Consider the following 18,217-nt stretch of genomic DNA (forward strand, 5'->3'; position numbering starts at 1 on the left):
ATTTTGCAATATTCTCAGTAGATAGCCCGGCATCACAGGGCTAGCTATTTAGACATCCAGCAAGTTTAGCCTTCACCAAACTCCGATTTACTATTAGAAAAGTTTGATTACCTTTGGTGTTCTTCATCAGAATGCACTCCCAGGACTGCTACTTCAATAACAAATGTTGGTTTGGTCCCAAATAATCCATTGTTATATCCAAACAGCGGCGTTTTGTTCGTGCGTTCAAGACACTATCCGAAAGGGTAAATAAGCATGGAGCATGGCGCATTTCGTGACAAAAAAATTCTAAATATTCCATTACCGTACTTCGAAGCATGTCAACCGCTGTTTAAAATCAATTTTTATGCAATTTTTCTCGTAAAAAAGCGATAATTTTCCGACCGGGAAAGCCTGTATACGTACAAAGAGAGAGAAAATAAATACATCTCGTGCCCTCGTGCACGAGCGTGAGTCTCAGAGTACTCTGACCAGTCACTATCCAAACGCGATAATGTGTTTCAGCCAGAGGCTGCCTCGATATCATTCAGCTTTTTCCCGGGTTCTGAGAGCCTATGGGAGCCGTAGGAAATGTCACGTTACGGCAAAGATCCTCAGTCTTCAATAAACAGAGCCAAAATGAACAACAACTTGTCAGAGAGGGCGCTTCCTGTTTGGAATCTTCTCAGGTTTATGCCTGCCATATGAGTTCTGTTATACTCACAGACACCATTCAAACAGTTCTAGAAACTGTAGGGTGTTTTCTATCCAAAGCCAATAATTATATGCATATTCTAGTTACTGGGCAGGAGTAGTAACCAGATTAAATCGGGTACGTTTTTTATCCGGCCGTGTCAATACTGCCCCCTAGCCCTAACAGGTTAAGTTCCTCAGCGTACACTTCACGGACAAACTGAAATTGTCCACCCACACAGACAGCGTGGTGAAGAAGACTCAACAGAGCCTCTTCAACCTCATGAAGATGAAGAAATTTGGCTTGTCACCAAAAACACACAATCGAGAGCATCCTGTCAGGCTGTATCATCGCCTGGTACAGCAAGTGCTCCGCCCACAACCTTAAGGCTCTCCAGATGGTAGTGAGGTCTGCAACAAGGCATCACCGGGGCAAACTACCTGCCCTCCAGGACACCTACACCACCCGATGTCACAGGAAGGCCAAAAAGATCATCAAGGAAAGCAACCACCCGAGCCACGACCTGTTCACCCCGCTATCATCCAGAAGGCGAGGTCAGTACAGGTGCATCAAAGCTGGGACTGAGAGACTGAAAAACAGCTTCTATCTCAAGGCCATCAGACTGTTAAACAGCCATCACTAACATTGAGTGGCTGCTGCCAACATACTGACTCAAATCTCTAGCCACTTTAATAATAAAAAAATTGGATGTAATAAATGTATCACTAGTCACTTTAAACAATGCCACTTTATATAATGTTTACATACCCTAACCCTACATTACTCATCTCATATATATATACTGTATTCTATATTATCTACTACATCTTGCCTATGCCGTTCGGCCATCGCTCATCCATATATTATATGTACATTTTCTTATTCATTCCTTTACACTTGTGTGTAAAAGGTAGTTGTTGTGAAATTGTTAGATTACTTGTTAGATTACTGCATGGTCGGAACTAGAAGCACAAGCATTTCGCTACACTCGCATTAACATCTGCTAACCATGTGTATGTGACCAATTTGATTTGAAGAGTTGCAGTCAGTTTTAGAATGGGTGGCCAGTAATAAACTGGTCTTGAATATCTCTAAAACTAAGAGCATTGTATTTGGTAATCTGGTAATGAATGGTATGGCTGTTGAGCAAGTTGAAGAGACTACATTATTTGGTGTTACCCTAGATTGTAAACTGTCATGGTCGAAACACATATTAATTAATTGTGTGTAAAGATGATGAGAAGTCTGTCTGTGATAGAGACACTCTGCTTTTCTGACACCACAGTCCACAAAGCAAGTCCTGCAGACTCAAGTTTTAACTTATCTTGATTGTTGCCCAGTCATATGGTCAAGTGCTGCAAAAAATTACCTAGTTAAGCTGCAGCTGGCCCAGAACAGTGTGCCACATTTTGCTCTTCATTGTAATCAGAAGGCTAATATCAATACTATGCATGCCAGTCTCTATTGGCTAAGAGTTGAGGAAAGACTGACTGCTTCGCTTCTTGTTTTTATAAGAAACATTAATGTGTTGGAAATTCCAAATTGTTTGTATAGTCATCAACACACAGCACCGACACACACACTTACCCCACCAGACATGCCAACAGGGGTCTTTTCACAGTCCCCAGGTCCAGAACAAATTCAAGGAAACATACAGTATTATACAGAGCCGTGATTGCATGGAACTCCCTTCCGTCTTATGTAGCACAAGGGAACAGCAAATCTGGTTTCAAAAACGAAATAAAGCAACACCTCACGGCACAATGCCTCTCCCCCATGTGACTTGATTTTTGTGTGTATGTACTGACATGTATGTGTAATTGATAGATGCGCACACACACACGCACACTACATGTTCATGTTTTTAAATGTATGTAAATTGTAAAGTCTTTTGTCTGCAATGTCCTTTTAGTCTGTAATGTCTTTTTCATTTTTGTCCCCAGTAAGACTTGCTATCGCCATTGGAGTCAGCAAATGGGGATCCTAATAAAATCAAAAAGTCATCCAGCTGTCACTTGGAGAGTGAATGTTTTTGCAGAACACACACTGACCGCACAACAATGGGCTCCCCGATGCCAAGCTCACGATGCTTCACAAAATGTTTTTATGGTGATGAGCAAATAACAATGTGGGCTGACACTAATAAGTGGTTGTTGTGGTCGAAGTGTAAAGATCCCCGAAGCACAGCTAGCTATTCAGTGAGAGGGACATGCCTATTTAAAGTTCAATCTTTGGAATGTTTTTAATACAAAACATCATGACCTGCCCTAAAACTTTCTCTCCATCACTTTACCTGCCTGTATGCACTCCATATCCATTTATTTCTCTGGCTTCCTAATGTCACTGGTAATGTTCACTATGCATTATTGCGGTAGTTACATAGATTAGAACTATAGGTTTAGACACTTATCAACATCGAGAAAATGTATCTATGCAGGTTTCCATGCCATATTTTCATATTTAGGGAAAAATCCATTGAGACGTTGTTTGTTAAATCTCTGGTGTGAAATAGAATGAATCGACACCAACTTGGCCAGAATGTCAATTACATGTTAATTGCATTAAACCCACACTTTGCGTTCCCATTTAACCAAATGTAATTACAATAAGGGAGTTGTTGATGTGATTTTACGCATGGCCTGCAGTCACTAGGCTCTCCTGTCATTTCATGGTAATGCAGGCCTGATGCACGCCCTGGGGAGTCCTCCAGTTCAATCAGCAGTTGCACTCCACTCAGCTGTATCCTGTATGGACAGAGGAGTGCCATGCTCCAAAATGTCTCCAAATGGCTGATGCCCCAAATAGCAAACGCTTTTATGCATGATTTAGTGAGCGATTAGACATCACAAAGCTCATTTTGGAGCCAAACTCTGTACCAGCGTTTATGACTGTTACCACCATTTATATAACACACTTATATCCCTCAGGTATGCTTTCATGTACACTCCTTACGTTACCGCACAGAATACGCATCGTGCCAAATGCTATCCCCAAAGTGTACTTTCAAAACACATAAATCTCATCTAATTTCTTACACTTAAGCTACAGTACAGGAACATAATTGTATGCCTGAGGTACAATTTGAATCACATTTATAGCATGAGTTGTCTTTTAGTGTAGCTCTTTGTCTTGGGCATTGACATTATATATACAGTACGAAAGTCTGCCAGATATGAAAAGTTTGCGATGTAGAGATAGTTTTTACTTAGGATGGGACCAGCACTGAAGCCTAACATCACAGATATAATATAGAACAGATGCCTCCAGGAAACAACATTTGTCACTTTTAGACCACATATGGTGCAGTTATGAGACCTGGAAATGGAATGGGAGAATTGCCCCACATCAGTGCTGCAGCGCACTCAGAGCTCTGGGCGCCATTAATAATATGAATTGGGGAAAGCAACGTGTTCCACAGAATCTCCCATGCCGCTTCAAGTTAGCCTACTGTTTCTGAGGGGGTCCTATAATAACATAGCCAAGAGCATAGCTTAATGAATGGGTTGATTCTTTGTAGAGCAATTAATTGCTATTTCAATGTACGGACCTCCAGCCTTTCCAGGCAGGGTTAGGACTGCTGATTTGATGAGCACTGAGACAGAGAGACGGAGGAATGGATGGAGGCATGAAGAGAGATATTGAAAGGAGGGAAGGGGGGAGTGTGGAAAGGATGATTGAGGCAAGCAATCAGTTCCACCACAGGGAGCAGAGGGCAGGCAGGGGGCTGTTGCCTGCGGTTACCCTGCTATCTCTAAGTGTGTCAGACTCTCCTCCCCAGCAGCTGATCGATAGACAACGCCTGAGAAGTGGAGTGTGGCTTGACTGTCCCGGCACACACTCTGACACGCCCTCTTAATCCACTGCTAGCCAGCACTATGGTGAAGCACCAGGGAGCAGAATACAGGAGACAGGCCATGTGCTTTCTGTACCATGCTGAAGGTTCAAGTAGTAAAATTGTCCTTGCATGCTGCAGTTTCAAGTACTGTAGCAATTATCACTATGGCATTGGTCAATCTCCTTCAATTTCAAAGCAGGAGGATTCATGTTATGTATTCTGGTTGTTATGCACTGGCATACCAGACAGCCCTGCAGCCAGTGCAAGGCAGGGGGCCCACGATCTCTGGGGACCCATGCGCCTGTCATCTATGTCTATTTTCTTTAATTTAATAAATAGTTTTGAAATTAACCATCCAAAAAGTCATCCATATTAACCTTTATAATTTACATACGTATGTTCAGTTGAAGTCGGAAGTTTACATACACCTTAGCCAAATACATTTAAACTTTTTCACAATTCCTGTCATTTAATCCTAGTAATAATTCCCTGTCTTAGGTCAGTTAGGATCCCCACTTTATTTGAAGAATGTGAAATGTCAGAATAATAGTAGAGAGAATTATTTATTTCAGCTTTTATTTCGTTCATCACATTCCCAGTGGGTCAGGAGTTTACATACACTCAATTAGTATTTGGTAGCATTGCCTTTAAATTGTTTAACTTGGGTCAAACATTTCGGATAGCCTTCCACAAGCTTCCCACAATAAGCTGGGTGAATATTTGGCCCATTCCTCCTGACAGAGCTGGTATAACTGAGCCAGGTTTGTAGGCCTCCTTGCTCGCACACACTTTTGTCTTTAAGCCGTTTTGCCACAACTCTGGAAGTATGCTTGGGGTCATTGTCCATTTGGAAGACCCATTTGCGACCAAGTTTTAACTTCCTGACTGATGTCTTGAGATGTTGCTTCAATATATCCACATAATTTTCATTCCTCATGATGCCATCTATTTTGTGAAGTGCACCAGTCCCTCCTGCAGCAAAGCACCCTCCCAACATAATGCTGCCACCCCCGTGCTTCACGGTTAGGATGGTGTTCTTCCGCATGCAAGCCTCCCCCTTTTTCCTCCAAACATAATGGTCATTATGGCCAAACAGTTCTATTTTTGTTTCATCAGACTAGAGGACATTTCTCCAAAAAGCACATTCTTTGTCCCCATGTGCAGTTGCAAACCATAGTCTGGCTTTTTTATGGCAGTTTTGGAGCAGTGGCTTCTTCCTTGATGAGTGGCCTTTCAGGTTATGTCGATATAGGACTCGTTTTACTGTGGATATAGATGCTTTTGTACCTGTTTCCTCCAGCATCTTCACAAGATCCTTTGCTGTCGTTCTGGGATTGATTTGCACTTTTCGCACCAAAGTACGTTCATCTCTAGGAGACAGAACGTGTCTCCTTACTGAGCGGTTTGACGGCTACGTGGTCCCATGGTGTGTATACTTGCTTACTATTGTTTGTACAGATGAACGTGGTACATTCAGGCATTTGGAAATTGCTCCCAAGGATGATTTGTGGAGCTCTACAATTTGTTTTCTGAGGGAGGTCTTGGCTGATTTCTTTAGATTTTCACATGATGTCAAGCAAAGAGGCACTGATTTTGAAGGTAGGCCTTGAAATACATCCACAGGTACACCTCCAATTGACTCAAATGATGTCAATTAGCCTATCAGAAGCTTCTAAAGCCATTACATCATTTTCTGGAATTTTCCAAGCTGTTTAAAGGCACAGTCAACTTAGTGTATGTAAACTTCTGACCCACTGGAATTGTGATACAGTGAATTTCTAAGTGAAATAATCTGTCTGTAAACAATTGTTGGAAAAATGACTTGTGTCATGCACAAAGTAGATGTCCTAACCGACTTGGCAAAACTACAGTTTGTTAACAAGAAATTTGTGGAGTGGTTGAAAAACAAGTTTTAATGACTTCCGATTTCAACTGTACTAGTGCTTCAGCTTCTTGGGCTTCAGGAATGTGACTGAAAATGTGCCTCAGGCCTTGAAAAATATAGTTTTTACTGATTTTTAATTTAATTTAATTTAACCTTTATTTAACCAGGAAAGGCTCATTGAGATTTAAAATCTCTTTTTCAAGAGCGTCCTGGCCAAGATAGGCAGCGCCAAGTCATTACAAAAATTAGACAAACAACATGAAAAACTACAAGAAAAACTGATTGAACGTACACTAAAAGTATGTGCACACCTGCTCGTCAAACATCTCATTCAAAAATCAATGGCATTAATATGGAGTTGGTCCCCTCTTTGCTGCTATAACAGCCTCCACTGTGGGAAAGCTTTCCACAAGATTTTGGAACATTGCTGCGGGGACTTGCTTTCATTGAGCCACAAGAGCATTCATGAGGTTGGCACTGATCAGTCAATCAAATGTGTTTAGAAAGCCATTTTTACATGATCTGATGTCACTAAGTGCTGATGTTGGGGGATTAGACCTGGCTTGCAATCGGCGTTCCAATTCATTCCAAAGCTGTTCGATGGGGGTGAGGTCAGGGCTCTGTGCAGGCCAGTTAAGTTCTTCCACACCAATCTCGACAAACCATTTCTGTATGGACCTTGCTTTGTGCATGGGGACATTGTCATGCTTGAACAGGAAAGGGCCTTCCCCAAACTGCTGCCACAAAGTTGGAAGCACAGAATCGTGTCGAATGTCATTGTATGCTGTAGCGTTAATATTTCCCTTCACTGGGACTAATGGGCCTAACCCGAACCATAAAAAACAGGCACAGACCATTATTCCACCAAACTTTACAGTTGGCACTATGCATTGGGGCAGGCATCCGCAAAACCCAGATTCGTCCGTCGGACTGCCAGATGGTGATCCGTGATTCATCACTCCAGAGAACGCGTTTCCACTGCTCCAGAGTCCAATGGCGGTGAGCTGTACACCACTCCAGCCGACGTTTGGCATTGCACATGGTGATCTTAGGCTTGTGTGCGGCTGCTCCGCCATGGAAATTAATTTCATGAAGCTCCCGACAAACAGTTCTTGAGCTGACGTTTCTTCCAAAGGCAGTTTGGAACTCGTAGTGAGTATTGCAACCGAGGACAGACGATGTTTACGCGCTACATGCTTCAGCACTCAGCGGTCCCATTCTGTGAGCTTGTGTGGCCTATTGTACCACTTTGCGGCTGAGCCGTTGTTGCTCTAGATTTTTCCACTTCACAATAACATCACTTACAGTTCCGCTCTAGCAGGGCAGAAATTTGATGAACTGACTTTTTGGAAAGGTGGCTACCTATGATGGTGCCATGTTGAAAGTCACTGAGCTCTTCAATAAGGCCAGTGTTTGTCTATGGAGATTGCATGGCTGTGTGCTCGATTTTATACACCTGTCAGCAACAAGAGTGTGGCTGAAATAGCCAAATCCACTAATTTGAAGGGGTGTCCACATACTTTTGTATATATAGTGTATAAGGGGATATCGGTGAACAAATGCTGTGGTCAAGGATACGACGGTGCCAGTTCAACGAGAGGAGCTTACTCAGGTTTTCAAAATCACATATCAGACCTAGAGCATAATGCTTCTTAACTAGTTTGAGTTTTAGTTTAGCAAACGATCTCTCTGCAGAAACGACAGTTACAGGATGGTAAAAACAGCTTGATTGCTGTTGCAACTTCAGGGATACTGCAGTGAGTGGTGCTTCAAATACAGCTGTTCTGCAACATCTTTAATTGAGCCTCTCATTCTCCTTAATTGCCGGCCTCAACACGTTACGGAAAGAGATGAACTGTATAAGAAGTTCTGGGGACAGGTCGTCTGGATACTGGACAGCCAATCAATTGGCAGATGCAAACAGATTATCATGTTTAGAGAACAACAGCTCTTGAGGGCTTGAACAAAACAAGCGGTTTGCGATTTTGTTCATACTAGTGAACTGGTGTTTGAGTTGTGTGGTTGCAATTATCAACAGTCCCTTATCTCTTCTATATCTTGGCATGCATCATTCAAGAGTAAGTTTAAATTGTGTACAGTGCAACGGACATATAATGCACAATGTCTCAGGAAAGACTTTCTGGGTTGGCAATACTCAGTATAGAAAACAGTCGGGCCCTCAACCTGAACCTACAAGCTGTGGTGAAAACATTTGCACACAAAAAAGGAGGATTTCAGGAGACCAGGGAAGTCTCTCAAGTTGGATTTAATGTAATTTACTTTGATTATTGCAGCCCATTTGTGTAGGCTATTAGCCAAACAAAACCTGCTGAGTTCAACAATAAATAGCAGAGTGGCTGAATTTATCCTCAAGCCAACTACCTTTTTCCTCAGGCTATTTGATGTGTCATTTTTCTATATATTTTTTTATAAATAGCAGCTGTCATGCAGGTTCATGTAGCCTATACAGGACATGCAGCCACATAGACATCACACAATTTCAGCACCATGGACAACGATCGGTTTGTGAGTGGCTGTCTGACTGACACATTCAATTTCTGGGTGGCAAACTCCGACCTTGCTGGGGTCCAAAGAAACTGTTATGTGAGTGTTGTTATGGCAACTGCAACTAATTTGCTTTGCTCAAGCAACATCCATTTCAATATATTATTTGTTGTAATTATGCAGCATTGGATAAGATGGAAAGATGGCCAGTGATGATGACTCAAATATAGACAATAAAGCCGTTGACACATGCTCAAATGTGCTGCTAAACTTTAGAATTTCTACGCCCCAAAATGTATCTGTCAGACTGCAAAGATTATCTCAACATCTCACTGTGCTCAAATGTGGGAAATATTTATGATGAGTAAACATTATCAGGGCAGCCAGGTGGAATAGGGAAGGAGCCCCACAGCTGCATTCAAGACTGGAGTGGATGAATGTTTGACCTCCACAGTATCCAACCTCAGTATCCATCCTTAGTGTATTGGTACTAAGGTTTCATTTTGAGTGGTTGACATCTGAGAGCTTCCACACGCAGCTCCTGCCAGCAATTTTTTGTGATGGAGTGTAAGCCGTCACAACTGATCTATTCAAGGTTTTGGCAGTGGTGTACTGACCAGTGGTGTACTAAGTGGCTAGCCCAAGCTCTCTCTTTCCTCTCTCTTTCATTCAGACCTCCTGATGAGACTCATTGTTGTTGTTGTTTATCATTATCCATGAGGCTTCAGTTTACATCACAACATCAAACAGAATAATGGCAGCTGCAGAGAGTGAGAAACAGAGAGTGAGAAACAGAGAGAGAGAGAGAGAGAGAGAGAGATAGAGACAGAAAGATAGGGATTTGGCTGTGGAGCTCTGGCTTTCTGCTCTGTCTGTGAAAGGTTTAGGGGGTCTTATGTGAATAGAATGCTTTATCTCTGATTCATTAGTGACTTTTCCCCTGTGTGTGTGCTTGTGAGCGTCTGTGTGAAGTGACTGTCTGTCTGTCCTCATTAAGGCCTCTGATAGAATGGCTCTGTATTTACCATTTGTTCCGAAGGGCAGGCACCATTATTTGTCGTCATTAATACATAGTAAAGGCTGAAGGCCAGAGACAGGGTGTGTTCACACACTGGCAGCATTTCACTTCTCCCTTCCTTCATGCACACAGTACTTATGGAAATCAGAATGGGTAAACACGGCCTTGGGCTTAGTCAGGTATTTAATCATATTTAATAACACCCTCCACGACAAATAACAACAGCAGGACCAATACCTTTGCTGACCCAATAATCACTTGGATGGCGAACATAGCGGAGTGTTATTCATACTAATTGAATGATTAGCTGAAGAAAGTTGCTGAGTGTTCAGGTGCAAAGGAAAACAGTGGACCCTCTGACCCACACCGACCAGTTCTGGCAATATGCCTTCAATTACAGCCTTTTAATGAATGACCCTCAAAGCCCTGATCATCCCTGGGAATGGCTATATCTGAGACAGACTCAGAGGTCATCTCAGAGGGGGATCATTAAGAAATCCTCTGCAGGTACTGTATGAAGATTTTATACATGATTGCAACCCGAACACTAAATAGCCCAACTTCATCATTATTGATTATTCAATCTATGATCTGCCTGAGCCTGCACCTCTAATTGTTCAGGTAGTCTTCTCTGGGAGCAGAGGCTTCATCTTGTTGCTCCTGTCAAATACCACGTCTATTATGTATTGTTCTTACAAAGACCAGGTGCACTATTATTTTAACGATCAACATATTTAAAAGCTACAATATATCCTAATTTGCAACCTACCTTTCAACATGGTCCCAAATACTGCTCCTCAGTCATCATAGCGATACAGTATCATAAGATCTTAAAAATCTCTAAGCATTGTTGTCAAAATACCTCTGAAATCTATCATTCAAAAGATGCACTCAAGGTTCCATCGATCCTATTCACAGTGGTTCTGAGAAATATGGAATAAGTTATCAAATGAAATATGAAAGCATCTCAACAGAAGGGGCTTTTGTTATTGAACAATGTTAACGTCGACCCTGTCCTCTCACTCTCTCTAAACATCACTGCATGGATGAATATTCTGAAGGTAACCAATCTCAATGAGGTTATATCATGAACAATTATTGTTACTGTACTGGAAATATATGTTTTAACCGGGGCTTGTTAACATGAAGTTATGCAGAATTCAGAGGTGTTGAATGTATGTGTCTCTAATATACAGTACCAGTCAAAAGTTTGGACACACCTACTCATTCCAGGGTTTTTCTTTATTTTTTAATATTTTCTACATTGTAGAATAATAGTGAAGACATCAAAACTATGAAATAGCACATATGGAATCATGTAGTTAACAAAAAAGTGTTAAACAAATCAAAATATAATATTTTTCAAAGTAGCCACACTTTGCCTTGATGACAGCTTTGCACACTCTTGGCACTCTCTCAACCAGCTTCACCTGGAATGCTTTTCCAGGTGAAGCTGGAAGGATTTCACACATATGCTGAGTATTTGTTGGCTGCTTTTCCTTTTCCACTCTGTGGTCCAACTCATCCCAAACCATCTCAATTGGGTTGAGGTTGGGTGATTGTGGAGGCCAGATCATCTGATGCAGCACTCCATCACTCTCCTTCTTGGTCAAATAGCCCTTACACAGCTTGGAGGTGTGTTGGGTCATTGTCCTGTTGAAAAAAAAATGATAGTCCCACTCAGCGCACACCAGATGGGAGGGTGTATCACTGCAGAATGCTGTGGTAACCATGCTGGTTAAGTGTGACTTGAATTCAAAATAAATCGTGACAGTGTCATCAGCAAAGCACCCCCAAACAATCACACCACCTCCTCCAGATCATCCGTTCACCTACTCTGCGTCTAACAAAGACACGGCGGTTGGAATCAACAACCTCAAATTTGGACTCATCAGACCAAAGGACAGATTTCCACTGGTCTAATGTTCATTGCTCGTGTTTCTTGGCCCAAGCAAGTCTCTTCTTCTTATTGGTGTCGTTTAGTAGTGGTTTCTTTGCAACAATTCAACCATGAAGGCCTGATTGACGCAGTGTTTGTAACTTGAACTCTGTGAAGCATTTATTTGGGCTGCAATTTCTGAGGCTGGTAACTCTAATGAACTTATCCTCTGCATCAGAGGTAACTCCGGGTCTTCCTTTCCTGTGGTGGCCCTCATGAGAACCAGTTTCAGCATAGCGCTTGATGGAGTTTGCGACTGCACTTGAAGAAACTTTCAAAGCTCTTTACATTTTCCGGATTGACTAACCTTCATGTCTTAAAGTAATGATGGACTGTCATTTCTCTTTGCTTATTTAAGCTGTTCTTGCCATAATATGGACTTGGTCTTTTATCAAATAGGGTTATCTTCTGTATACCACCCCTACCTTGTCACAACACAACTGATAGGCTTTAATGCATTAAGAAGGAAAGAAATTCCACAAATGTACTTTTAACAAGGCACTTCTGTTAAGTGAAATGCATTCCAGGTGACTACCTCATAAAGCTGGTTGAAAAAATGCCAAGAGTGTGCAAAGCTGTCATCAAGGCAAAGGGTGGCTACTCAAATATAAAATATATTTTGATTTGTTTAACACTTTTTTGGTTACTACATGATTCCATATGTGTTATTTCATAGTTTTGATGTCTTCACTATTATTCTACAATGTAGAAAATAGTCAAAATAAAGAAAAACCCTGGAATGAGTAGGTGCGTCCAAACTTTTGACTGGTACTGTATATTTAAGCAATAAGGCACAAAGGGGTGTGTTATATGGCCAATATGCCATGGCTAAGGGCTGTTCTTATGAATGATGCAATGCGGCATGCCTGGATACAGCCCTTAGCCTTGGTATACTGGCCATATACCACAAACCCCCGAGGTGCCTTATTGCTATTATAAACTGGTTACCAACGTAATTAGAGCAGTAAAAGTTTTTTGTCATATCTGTGGTATACGGTCTGATATATCACGGCTGTCAGCCAATCAGCATTCAGGGCTCGAACCCAGTTTATCTAATTATCTTTAGAAAAGCAGAATAAGGGTTTAAAAGCAGTGCAACATCCTGAGGTAGTATATCACCTGCAAATTGACTCCCTCTTTTTGTGTACCAGTCCTGTTAAGAGAAACCATCTGAAATGTTATGATTTGTGGAGACCAAACTCAACTAATTGGCCCTTAAGTCTGCTGTATTCCTACCTGCACTGCAACAGCAAAACAACAAGTAAACAACCGTGCCTGTCAAATGAACTGGTCGCACATCTCAAACCAAATGAGGAGTTTAGGCTACACTGGGATGTTAACGCTTTGGAAACAGCAACTCTGTATTTCTGTGGCTTATTACATATTGATATATGCAGTTATGCACAAGACACAGGGAGTAAATTAAAACAAGCTGTTTGATTGCACACAAAATTGTGTTTTAGTTAGTTGCAATTGACAGTTACTAAATTACTTAATGGAGGAATGTTGGCAGATCTGTGTTGTGCCTGGTGAGGGGGTGCATAGTGGCTTCAAGGTATTCAGACGGCGTGCACAAGCCAAATTCTCTCCTTTATTAACTACAATCCGGCAGATGCCTTTCTCCTGCTGTGGTGGAATCTTACTGTTGTTTTGAATCTCATAAAGGCTCATTACCAGTACCTTAATCAGTGTTGAGGCCTAGCGTGGGGCTGCTACGCGTGGGCTGTACCTGGCCCCATCTCTCCCTGCCTCTGGCTGATTACACACACACAATGCTAATTATCCTACATACTCATATTTCATACCTGAAGCCAATTCATTGTGTTACACTTTGTTTCTGAAACAAAAAAATAGACCCGTGCCCACTTTGTTCAGGTATTGCATATTTTTAAGAAGCATAGGAAGTGAATGCTTATTGGAGTGGGTCCTAAAGAGCCCATGTTGCTTAACTGCAGAAAAATATAGTTATTTAGGTCATTAACAACGTATAATTGAGTGGAAGTAAAACCTGTCATCCTTTTCTTCTAGGAGAGGAGAACACACCAGGATGGTTCTGTGCAGAAGATGAAGGGAAGACCATGGCACCATTTTGGCCTTTACTCACCTGCCGTGTGCCTGTCTTCGCCACCAAATCCTCGGACAGGAAGGTGAGTTCGAGCTTCAAAAGCCTCTTTGTTCGGCTCAAGTCGTCTAGTTAAACAGACTAGTGTGCGGTCTTCAATAGTTTTAAGGATTGTTTCTCAGACATGAACTGAGATACACTGTATGGCTTAACAGAATGTCCGCGACCCATCGACATCACCACTCAATCAATAATCACAGCATCTACAAGCAGAGAATGAGAGGCATGTCTACTGTGCTACATTGCAGTGCAGTTAAACACAGTCTTTTCCCATTGACGGGTAATCAAAGAGTACTTGCTGCTGCACCCCAGGAGCTAAAAATACACCATCTCAGGGAGGATCTCACTCCAATGGTCCTAGAGTCTTGGAACAATACATTCCCCAGCAACGCTGGCTAGAAAGTGGCGATCAATAGAGCCTGTTAAGAGTTGGGAGCCGCGCATAAATCAACTGGCAAACTGTAAGAGATGGACTAAAAGGTTTTCAGGACTCAGTCAAAAAGGTATCAAATCAATTTGCAGTGGCTGGAAGATGATATTTCTGACTACATTTTCAGCTATAATGTGGTTACAGGGCTTGCAGTGCAAGGTGGGTGGGGGATGCCAAATTACCATGGCCACCAGGGGAGGACGTTATAAAGTGATCATGCAATTACCTTAATGGCTATGGGACACCTAAGCATAAATCAATATTCTGACATTAGATTAAGATCCCACACAACCCAATAGTCTGTCTGGAAGCCATATGGGCAACGGAGCAAGGGGGGTCCTCGGCAGCTGGAACAGTGGAGTCTGGAGGAGACAAACATCCCTCTGTATTATTGTGGGTTTTAGAACGGTCCCAAAGGATCGCATGGAGCTTCTGGATTCTTCTACTAATGTCTGGTACACCTGCTGAGAGAGTGAGCCAAGGCAATTAATGGATTTGGAGCCAGCAGGACCACACTGCCTCAGAGGATTTGCCCACATTCTCTTTTCCTAACACAAACAAATGAGACACCTGAGTATGCCAACCAAAGGGCATAGAAACCATGTCTGTCATATGAGCTGACCACAAAATTGCCTGATAGCGAATTATTTTCTCGGGATGAGAGACGTTGTTGTTGTGTTTGGGTTTACATGAACGTGCAGGTGAGTTTCTGAAATGTATGTGTTTATGCATGCGTTTGTGCCTGCACTGTGTGTCTGCACTGTGTGTCTGCACTGTGTGTCTGCACTGTGTGTCTGAGTTCACATTAGCTGTTGCTGGGTCGCATGTGGAAACAGGGGGCTGGAAGAGGCAAGCTGAAAGTGTTTTCTCTTTAACCAAAAGAAGGTGACATTAAAGGGAGTGACTAAGTCTTCCATGCAGAACAGCCTGTGATTAGGGGCTTAACTCAAAAACAGACCCCTCCCCCCTCTCTTTTTTCTCTCCCTCCCTCTCTCTCTGTCTTTCTCTCATTCTTTCTCCCTCCTCTTTATCATCCTCTCTTTCTCTCACTCTCTTTCTCACTCCGTCCCTCCCTTTCTGTCTCTCTTCTCTCTCCAGCTCAGCCTTTGCACTACCACTGGGAAGCACACGCCTATACGTGCCAAAGCTCCCAACATCTCTTTCTCCAGTGTTGGCAGCCTCACTTGGCAGTCTGACTTACAGTGAGGGCGAGGGAAAAAAAAAAAAAAAAGATGTGGCTGAAGGAGCCAGAGCTGTTTCCAACAGAAAATAAAGTTCTAAAGCAGCGTAGCATGAACATGCGAGCAGAGTGCGGGTCACCTGAGGGAGCTCTGCCAACTGATCACTGCTGTGCGCTCTGGACTCTGCTCACTGGGAGATGGAGAGGGCTGCTGGGCAGACTCGTTAGGCACTGGAGATAACCCTTATCACAAGTCTCTGTTGAGTGAGACCAGTAGGGATTGACTGACACAAACGCACACGCACACACACACTCACACACATACGAGACCCAGTCTATCAGGCATGGTTTGCCCCACTTCTGAGGAACATAAGCAGAAGCTGTTATCGCTAATGTAGCACATCCTGTAGCCCTTTGTTGTGCTTGGAATTAATTATAATCTCTCAACCATGCAATTCCTCAAACTTTAAACTCTACTGTATGTTGAAATCAGGCCTTTGTAGAATATATTATGTTATTAGGACACCATACCTCTACCCCATTGCCCACCTCACCAACCATGTGAACTTGATGTTCATTTAACTAATACTGAGGGGTGAAAGAGATGGCTGTTTCAAAATGCCCAAGGAGCTGGCCGTAGGCTGTTGCCTGTGTCTAAGTGCTGGGTGGTAAAATCATTTTAGTTGGCTTACAGTCTGTGGTGCTCAGCTTGAATCCCCCAGCCAGGGCCCAGCTCTCCTTCCACCACTTCACTCTCCTCCAATCTTCATCCTGAGTAGGCATCTGAATGTCACAGGGATGTGGTCTGCTGTGTTTCCAAGGCCACCCATTTCCATTCCATCTACCATATGTCACACTCAGACGCTCCAAGGCCGCACTAATGGAGCGGATGCAATGACGATGATCCCTACTATCCTAGAGCAGATGAGTGGTTCAGTGAATCATATAGCAGCTCCATTGAGAACTTTGTATGTGTGTGTGTGTATGTGAGCATGCGTGTGTGTGTGCGTGTGTCTGTGATGAACCTGTCTTTACACAGCAGAAACCCGCCACGTATCCTCCAGACTGAAAAGGCCACATCTTCAGTGCCTCGTAGGACTCTCACAGATCCAAGACCACAACGAAAATAAATGTTACCATATTCCGTTTATGAGGCATTAGGAGAAGGAAAGAAGCTGGTGATGGCTGGTATGCAGCAGTAGAGCTCTTATACTACTTTTGGGGATTTCATCATGTAGGCTTTGAAGTGGAGAATGACAAGCTGGAAAAAGGGTTTGGGCTGCATCAAGGTTAGCCTCCTTTTTCTCTCTCTTTTTTTGAGAGGATTATCTCCTGTGTCTCAGAACAGAGACTGGCTGGCTTGCATCTCAGCCTAATACACTCAATTAGTTCACAGAGATCACTAGCCTCGCCAAGCAAGGTCACTGTTATTTGGTTTTTAAATCCATTAAACAGACGTCATGGCGAGACCATCTCCTTTGTTCCCTTCATTGAGTGCAGTGGAGAAACATTGAACATGGTCACTGGGGTCTCTGTGTAGTGGAGAAACATTGAACATGGTCACTGGGGTCTCTGTGTAGTGGAGAAACATTGAACATGGTCACTGGGGTCTCTGTGCAGTGGAGAAACATTGAACATGGTCACTGGGGTCTCTGTGCAGTGGAGAAACATTGAACATGGTCACTGGGGTCTCTGTGCAGTGGAGAAACATTGAACATGGTCACTGGGGTCTCTGCGCTGGACTTGTTGTGCGTGTTTGTGCTGCTTGCTGTGCATGTCCCTCCCGCTCTCCGTCTCATCCATCTTTCCTACTGATGGTGGGGATAAGAGAGGAGGCAGTGGCATGTTCTACAACTGGCCCTAAAGGAGTGACTCAGTGCTGGAGAGGAGTTTGTAGAGGGGCCATCATCACTGGTCTCAGGCTGTAAGCGTTGGAGTCTATTTATAGCTTTGTTGGGTTTGAAAGAGCTGCTGATTTACGACAATACTGACTTAAAGCTGTTATGGCGTTGGTGACAAAGGTGGCTCGATTGGAAGGCTGTATGTGTGTTGCTCACCACACTGTAGACGACGTGCCCATGAAATATGGATCAAAAAAGAGGGAGAAAAATGGAAAGGGAGAAAGCCTTTTCCCTGGTGATGCAACATCCATCTGTTGATTTTTCTCTCTCTCCCCAACATGGTTTTGGATAAAGTCATCAAGATGACACCTTATGCAATCGCTCTCTTCCTCGTTTCTTCATGAAGGTCGTCCTTTTCTTTTCTGAGCAGCAGATATCATCCTCCTCTCTGATTTGTGGGGAACAGATGCCACAGCATGGATTAAAAGCTCTTCCTTGACACAGATCCGCTGGGGCGTAGCATGCTCCCTTTCTAGTCTGCAGCGCTATCCCTCTGGCAAACACAAACACACAAACAGCAGGGTGCAAAAGTGCCTGAGCCTGTCTGTTTGGAAAGCACACACTGTCCCTACAGCCATGTTCCCCAGCTCTCATCAAGGCTTTGCTTTATTAATTGCTAAAGCCGTAACCTCCCCAGCTCCCCTGTCTCACAGGAGTGGTGTGATTCATTAGGAGGGCTATAGATTTTTGGTGAAGGAGGGTTCATTTCAAACAGCCCTAATCTGCTGC

General features: G+C 43.0%; 1 protein-coding gene across 3 annotated transcripts in view; it reads left to right on the forward strand.

Moving 5' to 3' along the window:
* Positions 1 to 18,217, forward strand: part of arhgef10la (Rho guanine nucleotide exchange factor 10 like a) — a 128,698-nt gene that overhangs the window by 47,520 nt on the left and 62,961 nt on the right. For all 3 annotated transcript variants that reach the window (XM_014133567.3, XM_014133570.3, XM_014133569.3), the window contains one exon: positions 13,884 to 14,002. In XM_014133567.3, coding sequence (XP_013989042.2) covers positions 13,884 to 14,002 — 119 coding nt within the window. The remainder of the gene's footprint in view (positions 1 to 13,883; positions 14,003 to 18,217) is intronic.

Source organism: Salmo salar, chromosome 12 (genome assembly GCF_965601325.2).
Source record: "Salmo salar chromosome 12, fSalSal1, whole genome shotgun sequence".
NCBI lineage: Eukaryota > Metazoa > Chordata > Actinopteri > Salmoniformes > Salmonidae > Salmo > Salmo salar.